Source organism: Rattus norvegicus, chromosome 17 (assembly GCF_021556685.1).
Source record: "Rattus norvegicus strain SHRSP/BbbUtx chromosome 17, alternate assembly SHRSP_T2T, whole genome shotgun sequence".
In the NCBI taxonomy this organism is placed as follows: domain Eukaryota; kingdom Metazoa; phylum Chordata; class Mammalia; order Rodentia; family Muridae; genus Rattus; species Rattus norvegicus.
Window position 1 is genome coordinate 34,663,637 of NC_141550.1, and position 26,696 is coordinate 34,690,332.

General features: G+C 43.0%; 1 protein-coding gene across 5 annotated transcripts in view; it reads left to right on the plus strand.

Moving 5' to 3' along the window:
* Positions 1-26,696, plus strand: part of Cdkal1 (CDKAL1 threonylcarbamoyladenosine tRNA methylthiotransferase) — a 553,071-nt gene that overhangs the window by 68,453 nt on the left and 457,922 nt on the right. For all 5 annotated transcript variants that reach the window (XM_087591039.1, XM_087591037.1, XM_087591038.1 and 2 more), the window contains 1 exon segment: positions 16,982-17,066. Coding sequence is in view for 3 of the 5 variants with exons in the window: in XM_087591037.1 (XP_087447163.1) it covers positions 16,982-17,066 (85 nt within the window). In the remaining 2 variants the exon portion in view is untranslated.

The window sequence follows — 26,696 nt, forward strand, 5'->3', positions numbered from 1 at the left end:
GCTGCGATGAACATAGTGGAGCACGTGTCTCTTTTATATGTTGAGGCATCTTTTGGGTATATGCCCAAGAGAGGTATAGCTGGATCCTCAGGCAGTTCAATGTCCAATTTTCTGAGGAACCTCCAGACTGATTTCCAGAATGGTTTTACCAGTCTGCAATCCCACCAACAATGGAGGAGTGTTCCTCTTTCTCCACATCCTCGCCAGCATCTGCTGTCACCTGAGTTTTTGATCTTAGCCATTCTCACTGGTGTGAGGTGAAATCTCAGGGTTGTTTTGATTTGCATTTCCCTTATGACTAAAGATGTTGAACATTTCTTTAGGTGTTTCTCAGCCATTCGGCATTCCTCAGCTGTGAATTCTTTGTTTAGCTCTGAACCCCATTTTTTAATAGGGTTATTTGTTTCCCTGCGGTCTAACTTCTTGAGTTCTTTGTATATTTTGGATATAAGGCCTCTATCTGTTGTAGGATTGGTAAAGATCTTTTCCCAATCTGTTGGTTGCCGTTTTGTCCTAACCACCGTGTCCTTTGCCTTACAGAAGCTTTGCAGTTTTATGAGATCCCATTTGTCGATTCTTGATCTTAGAGCATAAGCCATTGGTGTTTTGTTCAGGAAATTTTTTCCAGTGCCCATGTGTTGCAGATGCTTCCCTAGTTTTTCTTCTATTAGTTTGAGTGTGTCTGGTTTGATGTGGAGGTCCTTGATCCACTTGGACTTAAGCTTTGTACACGGTGATAAGGATGGATCGATCTGCATTCTTCTACATGTTGCCCTCCAGTTGAACCAGCACCATTTGCTGAAAATGCTATCTTTTTTCCATTGGATAGTTTTGGCTCCTTTGTCAAAAATCAAGTGACCATAGGTGTGTGGGTTCATTTCTGGGTCTTCAATTCTATTCCATTGGTCTATCTGTCTGTCTCTGTACCAATACCATGCAGTTTTTATCACTATTGCTCTGTAATACTGCTTGAGTTCAGGGATAGTGATTCCCCCAGAAGTCCTTTTATTGTTGAGGATAGCTTTAGCTATCCTGGGTTTTTTGTTATTCCAGATGAATTTGCAAATTGTTCTGTCTAACTCTTTGAAGAATTGGATTGGTATTTTGATGGGGATTGCATTGAATCTGTAGATTGCTTTTGGTAAAATGGCCATTTTTACTATATTAATCCTGCCAATCCATGAGCATGGGAGATCTTCCATCTTCTGAGGTCTTCTTCAATTTCCTTCTTCAGTGTCTTGTAGTTCTTATTGTACAGATCTTTTACTTGCTTGGTTAAAGTCACACCGAGGTACTTTATATTATTTGGGTCTATTATGAAGGGTGTCGTTTCCCTAATTTCTTTCTCGGCTTGTTTCTCTTTTGTATAGAGGAAGGCAACTGATTTATTTGAGTTAATTTTATACCCAGCCACTTTGCTGAAGTTGTTTATCAGCTTTAGTAGTTCTCTGGTGGAACTTTTGGGATCACTTAAATATACTATCATGTCATCTGCAAATAGCGATATTTTGACCCCTTCTTTCCCGATCTGTATCCCCTTGATCTCCTTTTGTTGTCTGATTGCTCTGGCTAGAACTTCAAGAACTATATTGAATAAGTAGGGAGAGAGTGGGCAGCCTCGTCTAGTCCCTGATTTTAGTGGGATTGCTTCAAGTTTCTCTCCATTTAGTTTAATGTTAGCAACTGGTTTGCTGTATATGGCTTTTACTATGTTCAGCTATGGGCCTTGAATTCCTATTCTTTCCAGGACTTTTATCATGAAGGGGTGTTGAATTTTGTCAAATGCTTTCTCAGCATCTAATGAAATGATCATGTGGTTCTGTTCTTTCAGTTTGTTTATCTAATGGATCACGTTGATGGTTTTCCGTATATTAAACCATCCCTGCATGCCTGGGATGAAGCCTACTTGATCATGGTGGATGATTGTTTTGATGTGCTCTTGAATTCGGTTTGCCAGAATTTTATTGAGTATTTTTGCGTCGATATTCATAAGGGAAATTGGTCTGAAGTTCTCTTTCTTTGTTGTGTCTTTGTGTGGTTTAGGTATAAGAGTAATTGTGGCTTCGTAGAAGGTATTCGGTAGTGATCCATCTGTTTCAATTTTGTGGAATAGTTTGGATAATATTGGTATGAGGTCTTCTATGAAGGTTTGATAGAATTCTGCACTAAACCCGTCTGGACCAGGGCTCTTTTTGGTTGGGAGACCTTTAATGACTGCTTCTATTTCCTTAGGAGTTATGGGGTTGTTTAACTGGTTTATCTGTTCCTGATTTAACTTCGATACCTGGTATCTGTCTAGGAAATTGTCCATTTCCTGAAGATTTTCAAGTTTTGTTGAATATAGGTTTTTATAGTAAGATCTGATGATTTTTTTAATTTCCTCTGAATCTGTAGTTATGTCTCCGTTTTCATTTCTGATTTTGTTAATTTGGACGCACTCTCTGTGTCCTCTCGTTAGTCTGGCTAAGGGTTTATCTATCTTGTTGATTTTCTCAAAGAACCAACTTTTGGTTCTGTTGATTCTTTCTATGGTCCTTTTTGTTTCTACTTGGTTGATTTCAGCTCTTAGTTTGATTATTTCCTGCCTTCTACTCCTCCTGGGTGTATTTGCTTCTTTTTGTTCTAGAGCTTTTAGGTGTGCTGTCAAGCTGCTGACATATGCTCTTTCCTGTTTCTTTCTGCAGGCACTCAGCGCTATGAGTTTTCCTCTTAGCACAGCTTTCATTGTGTCCCATAAGTTTGGGTATGTTGTATCTTCATTTTCATTAAATTCTAAAAAGTTTTTAATTTCTTTCTTTATTTCTTCCTTGACCAGGTTATCATTGAGTAGAGCATTGTTCAATTTCCACGTATATGTGGGCATTCTTCCCTTATTGTTATTGAAGACCAGTTTTAGGCCGTGGTGGTCCGATAGTACGCATGGGATTATTTCTATCTTTCTGTACCTGTTGAGGCCCGTTTTTTGACCAATTATATGGTCAATTTTGGAGAAAGTACCATGAGGAGCTGAGAAGAAGGTATATCCTTTTGCTTTAGGATAGAATGTTCTATAAATATCCGTTAAGTCCATTTGGCTCATGACTTCTCTTAGTCTGTCGACATCACTGTTTAATTTCTGTTTCCATGATCTGTCCATTGATGAGAGTGGGGTGTTGAAATCTCCCACTATTATTGTGTGAGGTGCAATGTGTGTTTTGAGCTTTAGTAAGGTTTCTTTTACGTATGTAGGTGCCCTTGTATTTGGGGCATAGATATTTAGGATTGAGAGTTCATCTTGGTGGATTTTTCCTTTGATGAATATGAAGTGTCCTTCCTTATCTTTTTTGATGACTTTTAGTTGGAAATTGATTTTATTTGATATTAGAATGGCTACTCCAGCTTGCTTCTTCTGACCATTTGCTTGGAAAGTTGTTTTCCAGCCTTTCACTCTGTGGTAGTGTCTGTCTTTGTCTCTGAGGTGTGTTTCCTGTAGGCAGCAGAATGCAGGGTCCTCGTTGTGTATCCAGTTTGTTAATCTATGTCTTTTTATTGGGGAGTTGAGGCCATTGATATTGAGAGATATTAAGGAATAGTGATTATTGCTTCCCGTTATATTCATATTTGGATGTGAGGTTATGTTTGTGTGCTTTCATTCTCTTTGTTTTGTTGCCAAGACGATTAGTTTCTTGCTTCTTCTAGGGTATAGCTTGCCTCCTTATGTTGGGCTTTACCATTTATTATCCTTTGTAGTGCTGGATTTGTGGAAAGATATTGTGTAAATTTGGTTTTGTCATGGAATATCTTGGTTTCTCCATCAATGTTAATTGAGAGTTTTGCTGGATACAGTAACCTGGGCTGGCATTTGTGTTCTCTTAGGGTCTGTATAACATCAGTCCAGGATCTTCTGACCTTCATAGTTTCTGGCGAGAAGTCTGGTGTGATTCTGATAGGTCTCCCTTTATATGTTACTTGACCTTTTTCCCTTACTGCTTTTAATATTCTTTCTTTATTTTGTGCGTTTGGTGTTTTGACAATTATGTGACGGGAGGTGTTTCTTTTCTGGTCCAATCTATTTGGAGTTCTGTAGGCTTCTTGTATGTCTATGGGTATCTCTTTTTTTAGGTTAGGGAAGTTTTCTTCTATGATTTTGTTGAAGATATTTACTGGTCCTTTGAGCTGGGAGTCTTCACTCTCTTCTATACCTATTATCCTTAGGTTTGATCTTCTCATTGAGTCCTGGATTTCCTGTATGTTTTGGACCAGTAGGTTTTTCCGCTTTACATTATCTTTGACAGTTGAGTCAATGATTTCTATGGAATCTTCTGCTCCTGAGATTCTCTCTTCCATCTCTTGTATTCTGTTGGTGAAGCTTGTGTCTACAGCTCCTTGTCTCTTCTTTTGGTTTTCTATATCCAGGGTTGTTTCCATGTGTTCTTTCTTGATTGCTTCTATTTCCATTTTTAATTCCTTCAACTGTTTGATTGTGTTTTCCTGGAATTCTTTCAGGGATTTTTGTGTCTCCTCTCTATGGGCTTCTACTTGTTTATTTATGTTTTCCTGTAATTCTTTCAGGGATTTTTGTGTCTCCTCTCTATGGGCTTCTACTTGTTTATTTATGTTTTCCTGGAATTCTTTCAGGCATTTTTGCGATTCCTCTCTGTAGGCTTCTACTTGTTCTCTAAGGGAGTTCTTCACGTCTTTCTTGAAGTCCTCCAGCATCATGATCAAAAATGATTTTGAAACTAGATCTTGCTTTTCTGGTGTGTTTGGATATTCCATGTTTGTTTTGATGGGAGAATTGGGCTCCGATGGTGCCATGTAGTCTTGGTTTCTGTTGCTTGGGTTCCTGCGCTTGCCTCTCGCCATCAGATTATCTCTAGTGTTACTTTGTTCTGCTATTTCTGACAGTTGCTAGACTGTCCTATAAGCCTGTGTGTCAGGAGTGCTGTAGACCTGTTTTCCTCTCTTTCAGTCAGTTATGGGGACAGAGTGTTCTGCTTTCGGGCGTGTAGTTTTTCCTCTCTATAGGTCTTCAGCTGTTCCTGTGGGCCTGTGTCTTGAGTTCACCAGGCAGCTTTCTTGCAGCAGAAAATTTGGTCTTACCTATGGTCCCGAGGCTCAAGTTCGCTCGTGGGGTGCTGCCCACGGGCTTGGGCTCTCTGCAGCGGCAGCAACCAGGAAGACCTGTGCCGCCCCTTCCGGGAGCTTCAGTGCACCAGGGTTCCAGATGGTCTTTGGCTTTTTCCCCTGGCGTCCGAGATGTGTGTGCAGAGAGCAGTCTCTTCTGGTTTCCCAGGCTTGTCTGCCTCTCTGAAGGTTTAGCTCTCCCTCTCACGGGATTTGGGTGCAGAGAACTGTTTATCCTGTCTGTTTCCTTCAGGTTCCGGCGGTGTCTCAGGCAGGGGTCCTGCCACCCCTGGGCCCTCCCCCACGGGAGCCCAGAGGCCTTATACAGTTTCCTCTTGGGCCAGGGATGTGGGCAGGGGTGGGCAGTGTTGGTGGTCTCTTCTGCTCTGCAGCCTCAGGAGTGCCCACCTGACCAGGCGGTTGGGTCTCTCTCTCACGGGGTCTGGGAGCAGAGAGCTGCTGCAGGCGGGGATCCGCGGGTGTGGGACTTCCGGTAAACACAGAACGTGCCCAGTCCTAGAGGAATTCTGCTTTCCTGTGTCCCAAGCTCACCAGGCAGCTTTCTTGCAGCAGAAAAGTTGGTCTTACCTGTGGTCCCGAGGCTCAAGTTCCCTCGTGGGGTGCTGCCCAGGGACTCTCTGCAGCGGCAGCAAGCAGGAAGACCTGTGCCGCCCCTTCCGGGAGCTTCAGTGCACCAGGGTTCCAGATGGTCTTTGGCTTTTTCCTCTGGCATCCGAGATGTGTGTGCAGAGAGCAGTCTCTTCTGGTTTCGCAGGCTTGTCTGCCTTTCTGAAGGTTTAGCTCTCCCTCCCACGGGATTTGGGTGCAGAGAACTGTTTATCCGGTCTGTTTCCTTCTGGTTCTGGTGGTGTCTCCTAGAGATACACTTTACAGAAAGGCAGTCTCTAGTACTCCGAGGGAGATGATACATCCCCACCAACTGCCGATCTTGCCTCAGTCCACAACACATAGTTTCTCCATCAGGACTGGCTAGAGCTATGCTTTCAGAGTATCAGCAAAGTGGAGTTGCTAAAACCGTGATAACTCTAACAAACCCTCTTGAGACGGAGAACTGGAGTCTCAGAGTCCCCGGTCTAGAGATATGCTCTGTGGTGCAGGGTGTGTGCTGAAGAGTTCCTGTTCCGGTGTGTGCTCATCTTCCCCTAACTGTGTGCTGGTCCTGTGTCTGCCCTTAGAAGACTCCACTGCAGCCATGTTTGACTACAAGGTCTGCATTACCACAGATACAACGTATATCTCTAAAGCAGCTGGAGAGGCTGGTTCTACTTGTGTTAACTACTGTTTGGACTTCTTTATATGGATTTTGAAAGAAATTGACCCCTCTCTGCCTTGAGATTTGATAGGATTTTTTTTTTTTTTTTTTGCACTCATTGGGGCATTTTGTTAGAGAAATACATTTGGGTTTCATTTTCTTTAAAGAAGTGTTATTGTACATGTTTTTTTCATTTTTCCTTCAACTTGACTTGTTATCAGTGTGCATTTGCTTCTGTTTGTTGATCTCACTTTGCTTGGGGTGTGAATTCCTTTAGATTTACTGCACAGTGGACTGTCTATGCCCTAGGCAACAGAGTGTTTCTACCCTGCCTGCTTTATAACTAGAATTTCCTCAACTCTGATGAAGATGGATGGTGAGATTTTAGGGAATCAAGTTAAGCGTTTTGATTGCACTCGTGACCTGTAGGCAGACCCCTTTGACTCAGAGTGCAGAGAAGAGGCCTTTGCTTTCCCTTCCCTCAGAGCCAATCATTCTGTCACCATTGCTCAATAAAGCAAACCCTCCCAAGTCCTGCTCACCATGATGCTTCTGGTGTGTATTCCTACCTACCTGATGATTTTTATTCCATGATACAACAGTCCTTTCCACCCTAGATTTGCTGTTCGTCATCTGGGGTGACATCAACCTTTTTTGAGCTCTTTCATGTTCTCTGGTTGCTGTGGCATAGTCCCGCTCATCTGTCACAGGGCTTGGAGTGAGCAGGGCTAATGCTGAATACCTTCCTCTTCTTGCCCTTCCTGCAGTCTGTTCCTTTTTGGAGTGGCCCCTTTTATTAGCCTTATAGATTAGAAATCTTCAACTCTTCCTCTTGTCGTAGAGGAGATCTAGTTAGTTACCGATTTCTTCTGTTTTTTTCCAAATACCTTCTCTATTTGCGTCTCAGTTTTCCCACAATTAACAGCATACTCGACCACGTATGTTCTTACCTTTTAACTATTGAAATAGCCCCTCTCAAGGCAGAATTAGAGCTACAGTGGGTGTTTGAGTGAGTCAGATGATACAGAACATGTATCCAGAGATTTGTAAAAACCTCTAGATGTACACCTCAGGCCTGGGGGAGAACACACACCTGCTAAGCCCTGACTCATGGCCAGATCTTCAGAATCTAGGAAGACCTGATTTCTAAAGTTTGAATTCTATTTATACAAATGCTGGTGCCCCTACATTTAGTTGACATTCCTACTACTCTATTGTTAAAGCAATCTCCTTTTACTTTTGCTCAACTGTACACTTGTATCAACTTTATATGCATCCCTTAAATCCTTCAAACAGGACTTTTGTTGGTGTTCTTTTAGTAAATTTAATTTCTTTGTAATTGATACATGTATCTTAATGGAAGAAAGACTGCCATCTTTGTTTTCTCTTCCTGTTAGAACAAGACGTTATCCTGGAAGAGATACCAAACTGTCCATTGGAGCTGGCCTCAGCGTCTCCTGAGACTGTTTTTCTAGTTGTCTTTCTGATTCTGGTGGCCCCATGGCCATTATCTGTTTTCAAGCATGGTCTCAATTCTGCAGTCCAAGCTGTCCTGTAATTCATCATGTAGTCCAGGTTACCCAAGAATTGGTGCAGATCTCCTGCCTCAGCCTCCCGAGTGCTGCAATTTCAGGCATGAGTTACCATGCTCAGCTGCAACTGTCAGTCTAGAATCACCTCCATTACCACAAGAATAAGCCGCAGGTCATCGTAATGTCTGCTCCTCTGCCTCCCCAGCCCTAGGCAGTCTGCCGTTTTTTTCTGTTCTGTGTTTGTGTCTCATCTGGACCCTTGGTTATGGTGTATGGGCTTGCCTGACTGACGTCTTTCATTGAGCATAGGGTTTCAGGATCCATCTGTGTTCTCTCTGTCATCCCTCATTTTTCATGGTCAGTAATATTTCGCTGTCTATTCTGGGTTATATTTATCCATCCATCAGTTGATGGCTGTTTAGATTTTCTCTACTTTCCGGCTCTCAGACCGTCGTGAATGTTGACGTACAGGGTTCTGTGTGAGCATGCGTTCACATCTCTAGGGCAGATGTGCAGAGGCCTTGGTGGATTGTGAGGTAATTGTGTTTAATAGTTAAAAGACCAGCAGGCCATTTTTGCAAAGCAGCTAAACGTTCTGACAGATGATCTGCAGCCTGGGAGTTCCCCAGGTTCTAGTGTCTTCATAGCTTTGCCAGCACATCTTTAAAACAGTCTTAGAAACTGTAGTCGTCCCAGTAGGTGTGAATCCGTCCTCTTCCGTGGTTTCCCTTTGCCTTTCCCTGATGGCTAACGCTGTGGGGCATTGTTTGTACACTCACCGGCTCTTTCTCTAGCTTTGGACGAGTGTCTACTTAGATCTTTCACTCATTTTTATATTGGATTATTTGCCATTTTATTATTTCCATCTAATGTTTTATGTTGTCTGTTTTTTCTGAGGCAAAATTGGAACCATGATTCATTGTATTTGACTTTGTTGTTAGAAAATGTCCTGAGGCAAGACATCAAAATAAATTTAACATTTTTTGTAAGCAGTGTTTACACAGGAGCACTTGTGTGAGTTTGTGCACTCGCCCGTGGGAGCCCATGGCATCCAGAGAGTGTTGGATCCTCTAGCTGGAGTTCCAGGCCATTGTGAGGTGCTGGTGTAGGTGTTAGGAAGTGTAGACGCCAGCCGTCTGCAGGAGTAGCGAGCGCCCTTGATGGCTGAGCCATGAAACCCCAGCGCTTGTTCAGAGACGTTCCATAGGACATACTTGCCTTTGGTCATCTTTGTCATTTTTTTTCTTTAAAAAATTTTTTTAGTCAAAATAATTCTCTCCACCTTATATATATATTTTTTCTTTTCTTTTTTTCGGAGCTGGGGACCAAATCCAGGGCCTTGCGCTTGCTAGGCAAGCGCTCTACTGCTGAGCTAAATCCCCAACCCCTCTCTCCACCTTCTTAGTGCAAGAAGCTTTTAGGTATTGTGGCAAATGCATAAGGCTTTCTAAATAGCTGTCCTTCCCAAGTAGTGTGTTTTATTTTTGGTAAGTTTTGGGTAGTTTTTGACAGTGTCTCACTCTGTAGCCAAGACAATCATAGAACTTACTCATTTGTTCAGATTGGCCTCAAAACTCACTCTTCCGAGTGAGTGCTTTGATTATAGGTATGGGCTACCTAAAATAGAATTATAATGCAATATTTTACCCTTAAAATGGCCATTTACTTTTGTTGCATTGATGAAATATGCCTGTACTTTTAGCTGTCGTGATATACCTATTTCAGTGATTTCCATTCATTAACAAGTCAGTAACAAGTAACTGTATTGTTCAATTTGTTTCTTTCTCGGAGTAATTTAAAAAATCTAATGTGGGTCTGGGATGAATATTGAGAAATAAAGCTTAAGCAACTTTGTGCTCTCTCTCCTTCTCCCTCCCTTCCCTTTTGCCTCCCCTCCCCCACTCCTCCCTCTGTCCCTCTGCCTGTCCCCCTCCCCAGTGTGTGTGTGTGTGTGTGTGTAAGTTCGTACGTGTGGAAGTGAGAAGACAAACTCCAGCTACTCCTTTGCTGTCTCTACCTTCTCTTTTTGAGACAGGGTCTCTTTGGCTCGGGACTTGCCAAAGGGGCTGAGGTGGTTGGCCCCGTGGAGCTGCAGGGAGATGGTTGTTTTGTCTGTCTCATGTTGGGATTAAGGTGTGTGCCACAGTTCCTGGCTCTGTTCCATGGATTCTGGGGCATGGAATTCAGATCTGCATAGTTGGGTGGTGAGCATTTTGTTGCCTTGTTTTACATATTTGGTATCATTTTGTTTATTAGATCTTTGATGATATTCCTCTTTTCATTTCATCGAATCTGTTTTATCTTGCCATGTCATATGGATGGCACCCCTTCCCCAACTCCTCGAATAACCAAATTGGTTATTGTTTTGACCCAGTAAACTTGCTAAGTCAAATCCAGAAGTGACCCTCGTATTAACCTTCCCTGTATTCCAGGGTTGTTTCTGATCCTGGAAATGCACCACTTCTAGTGGATGACTTGAGTTACTGATTTGTGATAAACAACTGGGGACTGTACACAATCTGACAGAAACCAGATGTTTTTGGCAATTTGCAAGTGAGTGATGGTCTCGGGCTTGTTTAGGTCTTTTGCTAAATAGAAGTCCTTTTGTTCTATCACTTTTAGGGTATATGAAGAAAGCTATTTTATGTGGAATATATAAATTTAAACATCAAATTGTATTTTGGACTTTAATGTATTAAGGCACGGGCTTTGAAGGTATACTGCGGCAGGAAAAGAGCTAGGCAGCTAAGGGTGAGCAGTGGCTGTGTGCAGAGGCTGATGGTGGCACAGGTATCCTGGCCTTGGCCACCAGATGCCCTGTTTTCGAGTCTTTAGAGTTCTGAATCATTATGTGTGAGACTCATCATGGCTATTAGAAGTGAGAAACAATATCAGCAGTGCTCGTCTCTGTAACGGGTCCATGGCTGTCCTGTGTTCTCATTTAATTATGACCAGGAGAGTTATACAATGAAGGTTCAGTAGTTGCTGGCGGAGTTTTGCCAGCTTACGTATCACTTAAATGAGACATTCTTTTTCCTTCCTTAGTAAATAGAGTTCATGCTGACTTTTAGTTCTCTCATCCTACTTCTGTGAAACACTGGATAGGAGCATTTTGAATTATGAATTAGGAGTATTAAGAATTATGGGATAACCTGCCAGAGACTTCCTACATCTTGCTTTGTGCAGGGAGTCTCCACAGTGACCAGCACTCTGGAGCTGAGGGCCCTTCCTGCTCAGAATTAGACACGAAGTCTGGACTCTCTCAGCCCTCCAGGACTCTGTCCTCCATCTTTTCTTCTGATCCTTTTTCCTTATCCTCCATAGCTGGCTAAAGGGAGACTACTTTCTAATAAGTCATTTTCAGCGGTTTTTAAGAACAGACTGAGACAGCGTAGTTAGTCCATACCATTTTATTGGCCACAAAAAGAGTAGTGAGTGACCTGTAGAGGAAAAGTTAGCTGAGGACCAGCATTTTAAGTTATCTTTTATTGGTCTTACGAAGTTATCGTTTCCAAGATACACCTTTTGGTACATTTAAATTCTCTCATTAATGCGCAGTTTACTCTCAAAGTTTTTAGTAGGCTCTCAGTGATTTGTATTATACAAATAAACTCCTTGGGTCTGAGTAAGCTTAATAGACATTTAAACTGTTTGGACTCTTCCAGAGTTCTGTGGTAAAGAACACTCAAAATGCTTTTGGGGCCAAAACAATCAAACTTTCTCCTCTTCACTCTGACTTAGTATGTGCACCAGCGTAACCACCCTCCGTTTCAGTCTGTGAATATATGCTTCTTACTGCTGCTCCTCTGCTGTCTTTCGCATGGAGCAGTTGTACAAGAAAAACGCTCTTTTCTGCCTGGTGCCGAATCGTGCCATGCAGATGCCTGCAGAGAGCAGGGACACCGGCAGGCGTGTCTGGGCTTCAGACTAATAACTCTCATTTGCCACAGAGTCTCTTGTTACTTCTTCATTGCCCACCTTGGATGAGAGCAGACCAAAGCTGGCCCATTCAAAATTCTTAGAAATATTGGACATGGAGGAGCAGCTGTGTCAGAAGCCTAGAAATACTTTGAACGCAGCATTCCAAGGCCAAGTTGGCGCTGTTCTTAGATACACTCTGCATTAGTTTCGGTCAAGAGGTGGAGAACCTCTAATGAGACATGCTGACTGCCTCAAGTTCACAATCTGTGGAGTCAGTTTGTCTGGACTTCTAATCCTTCCCCGTCCCTTAACCGGTGACTTTCTGAAAGTTGTTTTTCCTTCTAAGCTTTGAGGCTCCTTCTCTGACAGTGGGTATAATTTAAGGTTCCTCACACAGGGAGAGTTGTATGTGGCATGGATGGCTTCCCACCTGACACAATATATTCAACAGTGTCAGTGCTGAGCCTATTACCGATTGGGGTTTTCTTACCGTGGACTTAAAAGCAGTTTCTACTGTGTGTAAAGAAATCGTTTAGAAACTAAGTGCATTTTGATTAGAACAAGTATTTGTTCCTCTTTCCTTATGCTTGGAGTGGGTGGTTTGCTGGTGACATCTCTTTCCTGGCTCAGTGACCACAGCTCTAAGCAGGTGGTGTCTGTCAGGTCTTTGCTTTCGTGCTGGGTCACAGTAAGGAGGTAGTTCATGTTCTCACCTTAGGGAAAAGGAAGTGGGAGACTCCATGTACTGTTAGGAAGGAGTCAAGGAGATGAAACAGGTTTACCGATTCCAGAGAAAAGAAAGCAATCCGTGGTTTGCTAAGTCAGGTACGGCCAGTGAGATGGCTCAGTGGTCTGGTGCCAAGCAGTTTCCAGAGCTACTCCTGCGAGCTCTCCTGTGACCTCTGCATGACCTCTATGCACTCATGTGCACGCACTTATTAAGGTAATAAAGCCAAATAGGGCCAGTGAGATGGCTTGGTGGGTAAAGGACACTCACTGCTACAGCCTGGGGACCCGAGTTTCATCCCCGAGACTTTATTACATATGTCTTCCCCAAGTTTTTCTCTGATCTTCACAGGTACATTGTGACAAGTACCTCACCACCATCAAACAAACAAACAAACAAACAAACAAAAAAAATAAACAAATGTGCTATTTTTCTTAAAAAAAAAAAAGAAGTCATATCAGGGGTCAGAGCAATGGCTTAGCAGCTGAGAGCATGTTCTGCTCTTGAGGTGGACCTGAGTCGGGTTCCCAGCACCATGTCAGGAACCACCTGTAACTTTAGTTCCAGAAGGATCTGAAACTGTCATTTGAACTCTTTGTGCATTTTATTCATGTGGCCACCCCCCCACATATGTATACACCAAATAAAAAAATAAATCTTAAAACTCAAATAGTATGTGAGAGGGTATAAATTAAGCACTGTCCCTTGCGCTCCCTCTCGCCAGCAAGAAAACACGTGGGGACATAGGAATCCTAGCTGCGACCAAACTTTATTAATATCTTAAGGAGAAGCCCCGAGCGCCAGCATGGCGCGCTTATATATACCCTAGCGCGGCGCATCCACACATGATTGGTCGCTTACTCATGATCTCATCAGGCACGCCCCGGAGTGGGCAAAGACCTGGCACGAAGGCACTCTTGCACATGCGCACACAGTTAACTTCCTGAAAGGAAGTCGGCCGGCGCCATCTTGTCTAGCTCGGCCTTCCACGTGGGGCGCAGTGGAAGCCAGCGCCATCTAGTGGTGGCGAATGTTATTGCGGCCCTCTACAAAGCATTATTTTGCTCTTAAACATTAAATTAAAAAACCAATCGGCATTCACGCACGCTGAACTAAAACCAGAGAAAACGGAAAGTTAGATGTAGGACCTGATGCAATGGCTTAGCAGATAGAGGAGCTTACTGTCGAGCCTGATGACCTCCGTTTGATTCCTGGAACTCACATGGTAGGAGAGAGCTGATTCCTACAGATTGTTGGTGACAGTCACATGTGTGCCCAGATGCATATAGCTACATTTACACACACACACACACACACACACACACACACACACACACACACACACACCCCTGAACAACCAGCCAACCAAGATACAACAGAACAGTATTGAAAGACAATGCGTTTTCTTCTCACCTCAGAGCTAGATACCTAGGATACATGTGTCTAGAAAGTTTGTTTTGCCTTTATCGTCTTCTCCTTTTTCTTCTTTGTCATTTAAAACACAAATTGGATATACTCTTCAATACCTTGCTCTGTCTCACTTTATATAACCGATCCATACAAGTTATCCCCTGGGGATTTATTTATCTTGCTTTTTAAACGTGGTGTTTCAACTGCAGTCTGTGGTCAGTTGGCTTCCCATCACTGTGACAGCACACTGGGGAAGGTCACCTTCAAGGAGGAAAGGTTTATTTTGACTCAGGGTTCCAGGTCATGGCTGCTTTTCTTTGTTGCATTTGGACCTTTGATGAATAGAGGAAGCTACTCAGTTCATGATTGTGAGTTAGTAGAGGGAGAGAGAGAGGAGAGAGGAGAGAGAAGAAAGGAGAAGGGAGAGGGGAGAGGGGGGAGGGGAGAGGGGAGATGAGGGAGATGAGGGAGATGAGGGAGATGAAGGGAGAGAGGACAGGGGACAGAGAGAGAGAGAGAGAGAGAGAGAGAGAGAGAGAGAGAGAGAGAGATCACAATCTTAGTAACTCCCTCAAGTCTGATCAACCTGTTATGAAACAGGTTCAGAGAGAAAGAATTTATTTCCACTAATGAATCTGAGGTATCACTGGGGAAGGCATGGTGACTCCATGGATCAGCTAGCAGAGAAAGGGGAGAGGAGGGGAGGGGAGGGGAGGGGGAGGGGAGGGGGAGGGGAGGGGAGGGGGAGGGGAGGGGGAGGGGAGGGGAGGTGAAGAGTGGGGAGGGGAGGTGAAGGGGAGGGGAGGGGAGGGGAGGAGTGGGGAGGAGAGGTGAAGGGGAGGGGAGGGGAGGGGGAGGAGTGGGGAGGGGAGGGGAGGGGAGGTGAAGAGTGGGGAGGGGAGGTGAAGGGGAGGGGAGGTGAAGGGGATGGGTAGGGAAAGAGAGAGAGGGAGATGCACTGTGCCTGAAAGCAGGGGTCAGTTGTAACTCTCATGTCTTGACCCTTGGTGGCCCATTTTTTCCATCTATGACGCATATTCTTTTTTTTTTTTTTTTGGAGCTGAGGACTGAACCCAGGGCCTTGAGCTTGCTAGGCAAGAGCTCTACCACTGAGCTAAATCCTCAACCCCTATGACCCATATTCTTAAGGTCGCATAACCTTCCCAAATAGTGCCAGTTTGTGGATCAAGTGTTCAACCTTCTATAGGCTTCACATGCAAATCATAACGTCCTGTACTTTATTTCCTCCTAAATATTCTTCTACTGTCACTGATACTGCTGAGTACCAGTGTCCAAACTTTAACACATGGCCCTTTGGGGGATACTTAAGATCCAACCACTAGTTATGTATTTATTTAAGCTGTCTTTTTATAATAGATTTACAAGCTTTCTAGTTCTTATTATCTTATTATTCATCAATGAAAATTTTGTTTTATATATATGTATATGTGTGTATGTTGAATTCATGTATGTTATATGTTAAATGTGATCCAAGTGTCCCAGTGAATATTAAATGCTTGGTTGCTGTTCTGCTTTGCCTTGCTGAGAGCTTCTTCAGCATGGATGGCAGTGAGGGAGCGACAGTTTTCCTTGTTGCCTTGCTTATGTTACATAGCATCACACTTACAATTGTTTTCCAACTTGATAGGAAAATGCAAGCACTGACTTTACTTTACAAATTCAGTAACATCCCTGTGTGCCAGAGTAAATGCCTAACATCAGGAATCAAAATGCAAATTCATGTCCTATTGGTAGGAACAGGCATGTTCTTTTCCAGTCACGGATAAGGGAAGTGCCCTCATTGTGAGTCACAGTTGTAAGGCCAAATTTCGGGAAATAAAAGGAGAAAAATTTTAGCAACGTGATGCCTCAGAAATAGAAAAGTATCATGAAAACTGACAAAAAAAATTAAATGAACTGAGGAAAATATTGTGATGCCTGTTCTAGATGTTTCCGTAAGTGTTCGGCAGCCCAGTTGAAAGCACAGAAGGTAGGAGAACTCCCTAACTGAGTGTGGAAGATTTTCAAGTCATGATGCGAGGAATTTACTTGGACCCATCCCTGATACCCTTTTTTCCACCAGATTGTTAAGAGGTCAGAGGGTGACAACCCATCTAGTAAAAGGCTAGGACAGCTCAGGGGTCCTGTTCACGGATTATATGATGATATACCCTGCCTAGGGTGCTTAACAGTCTGCAAGGACATTTCAACAATTAGTCTTCGATTCAACAGTCCCACTGTTTATATTGATACCACAGGAACCATGGGAAAATGTCACGTCACACGGAGTCACAACGTTGTCTATAGGACAGATAAAAGTTATGTAGACACTGTAGAACTGCTGCCACTCCAGCTCACTGCCATAGAGTATGGTGCTGGGTTTACACTTCAACCTCTCATTGTTAGGTACACTTCAGATATCACTTAGCACTCACACCTACACACACACACACACACACACACACACTCACACACACACTCACACACTCACACATCCTCACACACTCACATACACACGCTCACACACACGCACACACACACACACACTCACACACACACTCACACACTCACACACTCACACATGCTCACACACTCACATACACACACACGCTCACACACGCTCACACACTCACAACACACACACACACGCTCACACACGCTCACACACTCACAACACACGCATGCACGCACGCACGCACGTGCGCACACATACTCACATACACATGTTCATTGAAGTCCTGCTGAAATACTGAACAGCTTTAACTAATGTGGGTTTTAAAGGAGAAGTTGAAGCAGAGGCTCCATCTGGCTATCATGACATTTGCAGGTTTTCAAACCCGATCTGACCAGAGCTCTGACTGTCAGTGCTGCAACGGTGCTCACGCTGACTGACATTCCTGCTAACACTGTCCCCAGCATCCCCCTGCCGCCTGGGGAAGCACCTGCATGGTTTTGAAGTGACTAGATGTGATATTTATCTTTTCTTTTTGTGTTCATTCTTTCCTTTACTAGAAAATGCATCAGATGCAGATCTGTGGCTCCTGAACAGCTGCACTGTGAAGAACCCAGCTGAAGACCACTTCAGAAACTCAATCAAGTAAGTAAGGGATCCCATTCTCTTCCTTTTACATAATTGATGGAGGAACTAGTGTCAGCCAAGAAGCCTTTACTTAAAACAAAACCAAAAAAACAAAAACCACAAATTTATTTGTGTGTATGTACCTCAGTGTGCACATGGAGGTCACAGGTCAAGTCGAGGGAGTCAGTTCTGTCCTTCTGTTATGAGGGTCCTAGGGATTGAATTCACGTCTTGGTGGGAATGACCTTTATCCACTGAGCTCTCTCTGCATCTCCAAATAAGTCTTTAAAGATTTCTCATACGACTCTGATTTCTCTTCAGCTCACATAAATCTTTTGCCTTTTACTGAGTGACTCCTAATAGTATTAGATATTTAGTATGTAACAAAAGTATAAGTTAGACTTTAAGTGGTTTTTAAGATAAAACACTCTATTCTATTAACAAATAATAACGTCACAACTGGGTTGAGGAAGCCAGTGAAGCCCTACCCAGGTGGGCTTCTAGGATCTAAGAGTTACCTTACTATCATTCTAAGATGCGGTCGATGTGGATATGTCTGATGAACAATGTGTCACTGTGGAGTTTCACAGTGCGATTTGAGCAATTGAGAAGTGATTTGTCTGGTTGGAGCTCTGTGTTCTTCTTGGGGGAGGCAGGCAGGCCTGGTAAAGTTGCTTGCTGTAGCCCTCCTTCCGCCCATTAGCCTTTTTCTAGGTGGTGCCGTGTGGGCCCGTGAACACCAGTAGGGAACTGATGTGTGGATCCTTGCTTGGGTTGTCCCCTCCGTGTGGAAGATGCTTTCTTCACATATGCTCTGAATCTTATTCTACCCGATTCCTTAGAAACCTTATTCTATTATTTCCTCCCAGGCTTTCAGTCTCTCCAGCTCCATTGGCTCCTTTCCATGGCTGTTCAGCACTCCCAGGTCTAGTCAGTCCCAGATGTCTTTGTTACCTGTTTTCCCTCGCCTTCCCAGCCAGACCTTTTCTTAGCATTACTTCTGTTATTTATTTATTAAATATTTATTTTCAATTTATATGTGTGCATGTGTGCACCTGTGTATGTGTATGTTATATATGTGCAGTCAAGAGTGGAGGGTGGCATTCTTTTTAACTGAGCAGGAACAGAAAAATTTTGAGTCACTGCAGGAGGTAGGAAGGCTGGACAGAGAAGGAATGGAAGGTGAACTCCAGAAGAAAAGTCCTAAACCATAGCAGGGGATGGTGCTGTTCACTTCCAGGAAATTATTCTCTCTCTCTCTCTCTCTCTCTCTCTCTCTCTCTCTCTCTCTCTCTCTCTCTCTCTCCTTTCAGAGTGAGAAATCTGTCATATTCACGACCTTGTCTGTAAGACAGATGAATTACGCAGACACTGTAGAACTGCTCCTCCAGCTCACCGCCATAGAGCATGGGTCTGCGGTTACAGGAATCACTCAGCAGTCAAGCCTGTGTGTCTGGTGTTCTGAGTTCAGTTCACAGTGTCACCACAACAACGAACAGCCTGGACCCAAATAAAAACACAAGGAAAGAATGAAAGGGAAAGAGGAAAGTCCCCCCATTTCTTTTCGTGGGTTTTGTCTTTGAGCATGTAAGCAGTTGCTTCCCTTTGGTGAATGAGCCTCGATGTCAGTATGGGGCATGATGAAGCACCACTAATCGCGGACGGAAAGTTTGTTCTGGTAACACCACAAAGCTAAGAGTTGTAAGCAAGGGTTTCTTTAATGTGCAACTCTGCTTGAATGAAGACAAGGGAAAAGGAGTATTATATATGATTAAATATTTTTAATGGCTTTAAAGGCTTTTGATCCATATAGCCAATTGTTAATAAAATAGCACTTCAACTAATGTTTGATTTGTTTCCAGAGTAAATCTGATCATGTATCATATACAAACAATTTACACTGAGAACATGTTAGGTACAAGTGATACTTATATATGTGAAGACGTTACACACACGCCATCCTACTTTTTGCCATCTCCTAACAACAAAAGGTAAAGATGAATATTTTGTGACCTTTATGTATTAATATGCTATTACATGTATGCAACGATATGTAGTTACATTTGTCAGCTGTCATTCTGTGGATCCATTCTTTCAGACTTCATTCTTGGATGTGTTTTGTGTTGCTTTATGCTTTTCAATAGATGAAGTAGCATTTAAATTCAAGGAGAATATGATACTATGCCGCTTGTCCATTTGTGGTGGCCAGTCGTCTCTCTTAGAAGATTATAGTCCTTTTTTCTCCCCTGGATCCCTTATCCACAATAATTGCTTTGCTTTATCCATATTTAATAACAAGTCCCCTGGTGTGGGGATAGCACTAACTCTCTACCCTTGAGTTTCTCCTCAGGACCTGGAGCATGTTGTGCACGTGCTGTCCTTGCCCTGTCTGTCACTTCTGCTTTGTTCCTCTCCAGAGTATTCTTGGTCTTTAGCCACTGCTTGCCCTGCGTTACCCATTGTCCATCACATCCTTTGTTTCCTGGACCATGAGGTAGATCCACCTCACTGAAGCAGGGACAGCAGGGACAGGGATGAGTGATAGGAGGTTGTCTTCTTCATGTGATTGATACAAGTCTCCTGTAAGATCCAGCAGAGCGTGTGTGTGTGAGCGTGTGTGTGTGTGTGTGTGTGTGTGTGTGTGAGTGTGTGTGAGTGTGTGTGAGCGTGTGTGTGAGCGTGTGAGCGTGTGTGCATGTGTGTGAGCGTGTGTGTAAGAAGACAGCTGTGGTTTTTTTTTTGTTTTTGTTTTTTTTTTCTTTTTTTCCGGAGCTGGGGACCGAACCCAGGGTCTTGCGCTTGCTAGGCAAGCGCTCTACCACTGAGCTAAATCCCCAACCTAGCTGTGTTTTTTAAAAATGTTCCTGAGGATTTTTATGGTAGATTATTGATCAGATTGATGAAATCATAGAATTTTTAAGTAACAAAAATAGAAATGAAGTTGCCTTTCTGGGCCAGCCTTGAACTTTGAACTCTTGTTATTGGCTGAAGTACTTCACATAAAAACTGCTAAGGGACCTGTGTTTCATGATGCTGCCTGTCAGATCTCTCTGTTTCCTCATCTGTCAGTACCAGGTTTCTGTTTCATCCATTATTCCAGCGTGGTTTAAACAGTATGGGCTTTAACTTGAGTAAATGAAAAAGATCAAAAGTTTGAAAAAAAATTGCTCTTAATGAGAGTATCAAATCAGAAAAACCTTTGACTTGTGCTTTACAGAAGTGTGGGGTCTTTCTCATGCCACCTAAGGGGGTCATGCAGAGGCTGATAAAAATAAACACATCTTGTGTGTTCCATGTAAAGACAGGCAGAGCAGTCAGCATGCTTTGATCATGGACTGATGACCCCTGTTTGACCTTGTACATTATTACCCAAATGGCCACACCGGTAGCAGACAGACAAGAGTCATTCCTGTTTTGAACTGGCCTTGCCCAGAAAAACGTATGCTAAAGCTGACAGGACTGGTTAGATAGCCAAGGAAAATGATTTGCCATAGTTGAAAATAGAGACCTGGGCACAGCAGGGAAAGGTGGGCCTGAAGTGCAGGTTACCTGCTTCCTGTGGTGTCTTTTCTCTACAGGGAGTCCCTTATACAATGCTCTTTTTAGCAGGAAAAAAATGGTTCTACACTCCTTCCTGCAGTGGAAATATTGTTTGTTTTATGTGGATTTATCTCTGAGTTCTTCATAAATTGTCAGAGGTAAAAGAGTGCTATTTCAACCAGAACCCATGAATAAATTGCTTTATAAAATAAGCTGAGCTGTTAAGAACAGACAAGGGCGTGGCCTCTCAGTAATTAATAACCCTGTTTAAAAGAAAGGGAAAAACTCAACTGATTCTATTGTTAACTAGATTCACTAATAGTTATTAGATTTTTTAAGTATAATTTCTGTGGTTAATTTTGATTTTCATTTCATTTAAATGAAAAAATTGACATTAGAAAATAAAACCACACTGGGCCTCATTTGGCTTTTTGTAATAAGAAGGTTAGCTAATGAAAATTGTTCTCACACACACACACACACACACACACACACACACACACACACACACGGGCAAGAAGAAAAGGAGAGAATGTTGCTGAGAGTGTGGACATGCACAGGCCGCAGCGTGCTTGTGGAGCAGGTCAGAGGACAACCTTCAGTTGCCAGTCCTTGTCTGGCCACATTGTTGGAGACAGGACATTCTTACCCTGTCCTACCCTTCCCTAAGGAATTTAGGCTGGCCTCTGAGATGTTCCTGCCTCCAGCCACTGTTTCCTGCAGCCTCGGCAGGATTGTAGATGCCTGCGCTTCTGCACTTGCTTGACTCTTGCATGGTTTCTAGGGATCCAAACCTAGGCTGTTAGGCCTGAGCAGTAAGCGCTTTTACTTGCTGAACCTTCTTCTGGCCCACGTTTGGTTTTTAGTGCTGTGTTTTCCTGAACGTAGATGTTTTACCTCAGCTAGTTGTATGCCTGGCTCGAGTCTCAGTTTTGTGTTATCTCCAGTGTAAGAGGCAGATGTGGTGAATCCTTGGCTCTCCTACACCACAGCAGTCTTGGTGTTTCAGCCATTGCTACACACCAGCCTTCTGGGGCCCTTAGTTGGGAGTATTGGCCTGTGTAGTTTTGTGTGTGTCCTGTTGTCTACCCCATGCTGGTCTTAAGCCTTTAATCCTTCTGTCTCAGTTTCCTGGAGTGCTGGGGACCCTTTCTCCTTGCTACTTGAGCCATCACTATTGACTCGGATTGTCTGGTGGCATCATCTGGAAGTTTCTTTGTTCCTCTTTCCTTCCTTCTTGCCCTTCAGCCTATTTCTCTTCTTTTCCAGTCCAAGCCTCTTGCCATTTACCTGCTGGTGGTCAGGGTTCCTTTTGAAACAGCATCAAAACAGCAGGCTCCTATGCTCTACCTAATTATACGAGCCAGTTATAAGCCATTTCAATAGAATCTGTTCTATCCCAAGCTTCTGCTTTAGATAATAGTAAGTAACCTTTTACACTCTTAACAGAGCTGGCTTTCTTTCTCATCATTTGGCCTCTTTAAAATCCCTTTCATGTCTCTCACCCTGCAGCTACACAATAGAAGACATAATTTCTCAACATGAAATACTTTTGTTTGTTCTTTGCCTACCTCTCCTACCTCCCTTCTGTCATTCTCTCTTTCCTTCAGACTGTAAAATTTTGCAAGCACACAAGATGTCTGCACATATTCCCCTACCTGCTGCCCTGTGTGTGTGTGTGTGTGTATGTGTGTGTGCACGTGGCTTTATGTCTGAGGCTAACACTAGGTATTTTGCACAATTGCTCTCTCACGTTTTGAGGCAGAGTGTTTAATGGAACCTGTTGCTTACTGATTTGACTGGACTTATGGCCATGAGATCCCAGGCATACTTCTGTCTCTCTCTCCCTAGTGTTCAATTACAGACACGCACCACCATGTACGTTTTTAAATCAGCAGTTCTAAGGATTGAATTCAGATTCTCAACCATTGCCTCAGCTTAAGAAGGTCTTCTGTATGGAGTCTTTGACCCTAAGACTGTAGCTTGTGATTATCTTTTTCCATTCATAGAGTAAGGTTCTTTGAGCATGGTCTACAAGGTTGCCGTGCTTTTATAAACAGGAGAGAGAACATTATTAATTTTCAAGTCCTGTGTTGAGGACTCTCTTTTAAGAAGTGCTGACACTTACTTAGAGACTAGGAAGTAATCGGCCTCTCTTGTCCTGAAGAGGTGAAAGTCTGCTTTTTTTTTTTTTTTTTTTTTTTTTTTTTTTGGTCACAGTTGGTTTCCAGTTTCTTTCCTGAGGGATGTTATGACAACATTAAGAGAACCTGTGTCTTGGAGTCACCTGACCATGCTGGTAGCTCTGGGCTGTGAATGTCAGGACCTCTTTCTCTACCAAACTAAACCAGCCAGGGCATCTTCTGGATTGTACTCCTGGGTCATTTTGAGTCAGAGGGAAGGAACTGTGGTCTTTTGCCTTGAGCTTGAGAGCCATGATTATTACTTCATACACGTTTGTTTAATTTGCCTCAATTCAGTTTTCCTTTCTGGGAAGGATCAGAGTCACTCCTGCTGACACTGTCTCTGCAGCTCGCTGTCACTGTCTTAGTCAAGGCCATTGTCACTTCTGTGTGGTCTACTGTTAACACCACAGCATTGCCTTGCATTTGGACATCAACTTGTTTATAGTTTCTGTGAATGAGAAAAAGCCACCAGATCTCTGAAGAGAAGACAAAAGACTAGTGAGGAAGGATTGCATTGGGAAAGTTAACCTGGTATGTTAGGGTCTAGAGTGAGGGAAGGCACGGCTCTGTAAGGAAAGACAAACTGGCAGTGCAAGGTGTCGCAGCTCTGTGGCAGATATGCTGTAACTAGTCAGGGGTGAACCGATGAAGTCCAGTTTCTCTGGTGAGTTGTTCATGGTTAGCTCTGGTTGCCCTTCCTCGTGTGTGGATGTGTTTTGTGTGCATTTATTTATCTGTCTTAGTTCTGTTTAGTCCTCTCTCTGCTGTTTTGGGGACTTTGTTACCTGCCCAACCCCTGGAGGAACTTTGGAATGGAGGGTACTACTGGTGGAATGAACTTTCTAGGCACATCAAATGAAACTTAATTTCTTTTTCTCTTGAAAGCAGGGACTGAGTGAGACAGGCATGTAGGACATTGTGTTTCGTTGCTCATCCTGTAAGCACAGCATAGAGATGTATGGAAGGATGGAAGACAGTTAGCTCGTGTGTATTCCAGTCAGAAATTCAGAAGAGAAGGTAGGAAATGTACTCAAATTAATGGTTGACTTTATAAAGGTACAGAGACAAAAAGGAACTTACAGTTAGAGCAGTCATTGAATTTGCAAATAAGGAACAGAAAAGCACTTGCGAGGGAGGGAGCAAATCACTTTAAAATGCAAAGCCGAGTTGTGTAGTTATCTGAAACCTTTCTGGAGAGTAGTATTTTGCATATTTCATGATTACTGTCGCATCAACAGTTGCTTTGTTTTTGCCGTTTTATGCAAGAGAGTGAGTGAAAGAGGTCAGTGTATTATGAGCAGCAACAGCTGGCTGATGGCGGAATCCTTACAGAATTAAATACACGTGTTGGCCGCTGTCCTAACAGCCCCGTAGGTGGAGGCTCCGGCAGGCGTGCAGAAACTTGCTTTAGCCGGATTGGAGAGGAACTCACCTTAATCTAAGCCTGGTCTTTGAGCCAAGTGATTTCCTGTTTTTTTTTTTTTGTCTTGTTTTGTTTTTTGTTTGTTTGAATGACATTCTCCTAAATCTTGTGTGTTTATAAACAGCCCGGAAAAGACTTTCTCCCTACTGTATTCTGCCAGTATGACAAACCTGATATTTCTTAATTTTTCCATAGAGTTGTTGAGTAATGGACAAGAACTTCCATATTTCCACTTAGCACATGCTATCCAAATATGGAAATTTATAATTTTGGGTGTTTTCTGGGGCACACTGCTGAGGTTGCCTAGATAGTGCATGGAGGTATGCTTTTCTGTGATTTGGGAAAACTGGCTAGGGTGGCAGTGGAGTAAAAATACAATCTTCAGGCAGTAATGCAGCTCAGCTTTTGGCTGGTGAATGCTTTAGGACTCTGAGGTAATAGCCATGGTGTGAATCCTCAAAGTTCATTCCCCTTTGTAACTTCACGCTGAGGCCCTGCCGTAGCATTGGAGATAAGCTTGATGAGTCTTAGAAGGAAGAGGTAGGCACAGTCCAGTGCAGGCTGGGTGTCCTCCCCTTACCGTAACTATTGTAATGTTCTTCTTGTCTGTGTCCCCTTCAGCTCTCAGGGACAGCCACTGTCTCAGTGGCTCATCTTGTGGAGGATGATGATGCTTGAACAAATGACTGGACTGACTTGTATATCCGCCTCCCTGGGCATTTATGTTCCTCATCCCCTCTCCCCTCTGCCTGCCTCCATCAGACCCATGCCTTCCTCTGAGGATTTTCTAAGAACCTTTTCTGTGTCTCTTTCTTATTAGATTGTATTGCTTTCACTTAACTTCAGAAAATGTCATATAAAACCTAATAAATAGAGATTTAAATAAGGTGGGGGATTTATTTTTCTGATATATTGCCAATTTCACAGTTACCAAGTTGTTAGTTTGGTTTACTCGTTGGGGGATCTGAGGGACTGAGGTGTTTGTGTTATCAGTGGCCTTTCCTGGCTCCCCAGCTCCTGCACGGTGTTTCCAAACTTTAGGAAGGAGAGAGGAGTATGCCAGCTGATACTGCCTCTTTTTCAAAGGTGCTTTCTAGAAAGTTTTACTCAAAACCAGTGTTTCTCTCTTGTCTGGATCCTTAATGAGAGAACCACCTGCATGTGAAAGAGGCCAGGAAACACAGTGTTTTTCTTTCTTTTGGATGTAGTCCATTGTTGCTCTCAACAGATTGACAGCTCTGCAGGAAAGGAAATAGACACTGTTTATTGGGGGCTGACTTAATGGCTCTGCTACAGGTCTAAGTGCTGTGGTAAGATGCACATTTTGTTTATCTTTCTATCTTTACCAGGACCAGAATGTCAGAGCTGGTCTTTAAGGCATTTGCACGCAGACCTTTTTGCCTTCCCTGCATTCAGACTATTTAAGAAATAACATAGTTGACTGGCATTTGAGAACATTTCTTCATTTGTGGTCTCTGATGAAGTAATAGCAAAATGCATAGGAGAAGTTCACGGCTCTGATGTTCTACAATGCATTGGAACACAACTAGGACTTGTACATGCTTGGTACTCTTAACACCTACAGTGGCCATGTCTGAAAAGGATTCTGTAAGGAGAGTGTGTATGTAACTCCTGAGATCATACTCTCATACGAACATCATAACCAGGGCTTAGAAACCAGAAATTCGAAAAGAATTTAGGTGGCAGGAATAGAGTTTATACTATGGGGAGGGAGCAGGTTATATGAGAGTGAAATTCATTTTAAATTATAATATTAGGGGGCTGGGGATTTAGCTCAGTGGTAGAGCGCTTACCTAGGAAGCGCAAGACCCTGGGTTCGGTCCCCAGCTCCGAAAAAATGAACCAAAAAAAAATTATAATATTAGAAAACAATGTCTTGTCTAATTGTAAAAGTAAGTGGCAGCTGGGAACAGTGCTTCTTCTGTTCTGAGGACGAAATGTCAGAGTTTAGGGTTAACTTACGCATGGAGAGTTAGGTAAAAGAATTGGAAATCTTCTCTGTGGGGAGGGTTCACTGCTGTCTGCTGCCCTTGGATTGCGTCAGAGGGAAGTTAACGCATAAATTCTGGTCTCACTGTCACCTTCACAGTTTGCCTTCTGTATCTGTGGTTGTCAGCTACTGGGCGTGTTCATGTTGGGATGGCTCAGTGCTTTCTTGTTCTAGGAGGCTCTTTTGAATGTCACTACATTAAGAACTGTAATGATGGAATCACATAGAATTGTCTTGGGAAAAAATATAAATGGAAGTGATGTCGAGGACTCCTTTAACTGTCTGTTTTAGAAGTCACTAGTGTATCCTTTGTGACAACCAGCCACTGTGTGTTAGGTTTATACATTGTTTTCTGTAAGATATCTTTTTATATCAGTTGAAGAGGGATTATAGTAAAACAGGAAAGTTTAATTTGGTGCTGTCTTAAAGTGCCTGTCCGTATCTTATAATAGTTAAGAAAAAGCCCTGCTTTTCTTTGAATGAGAATA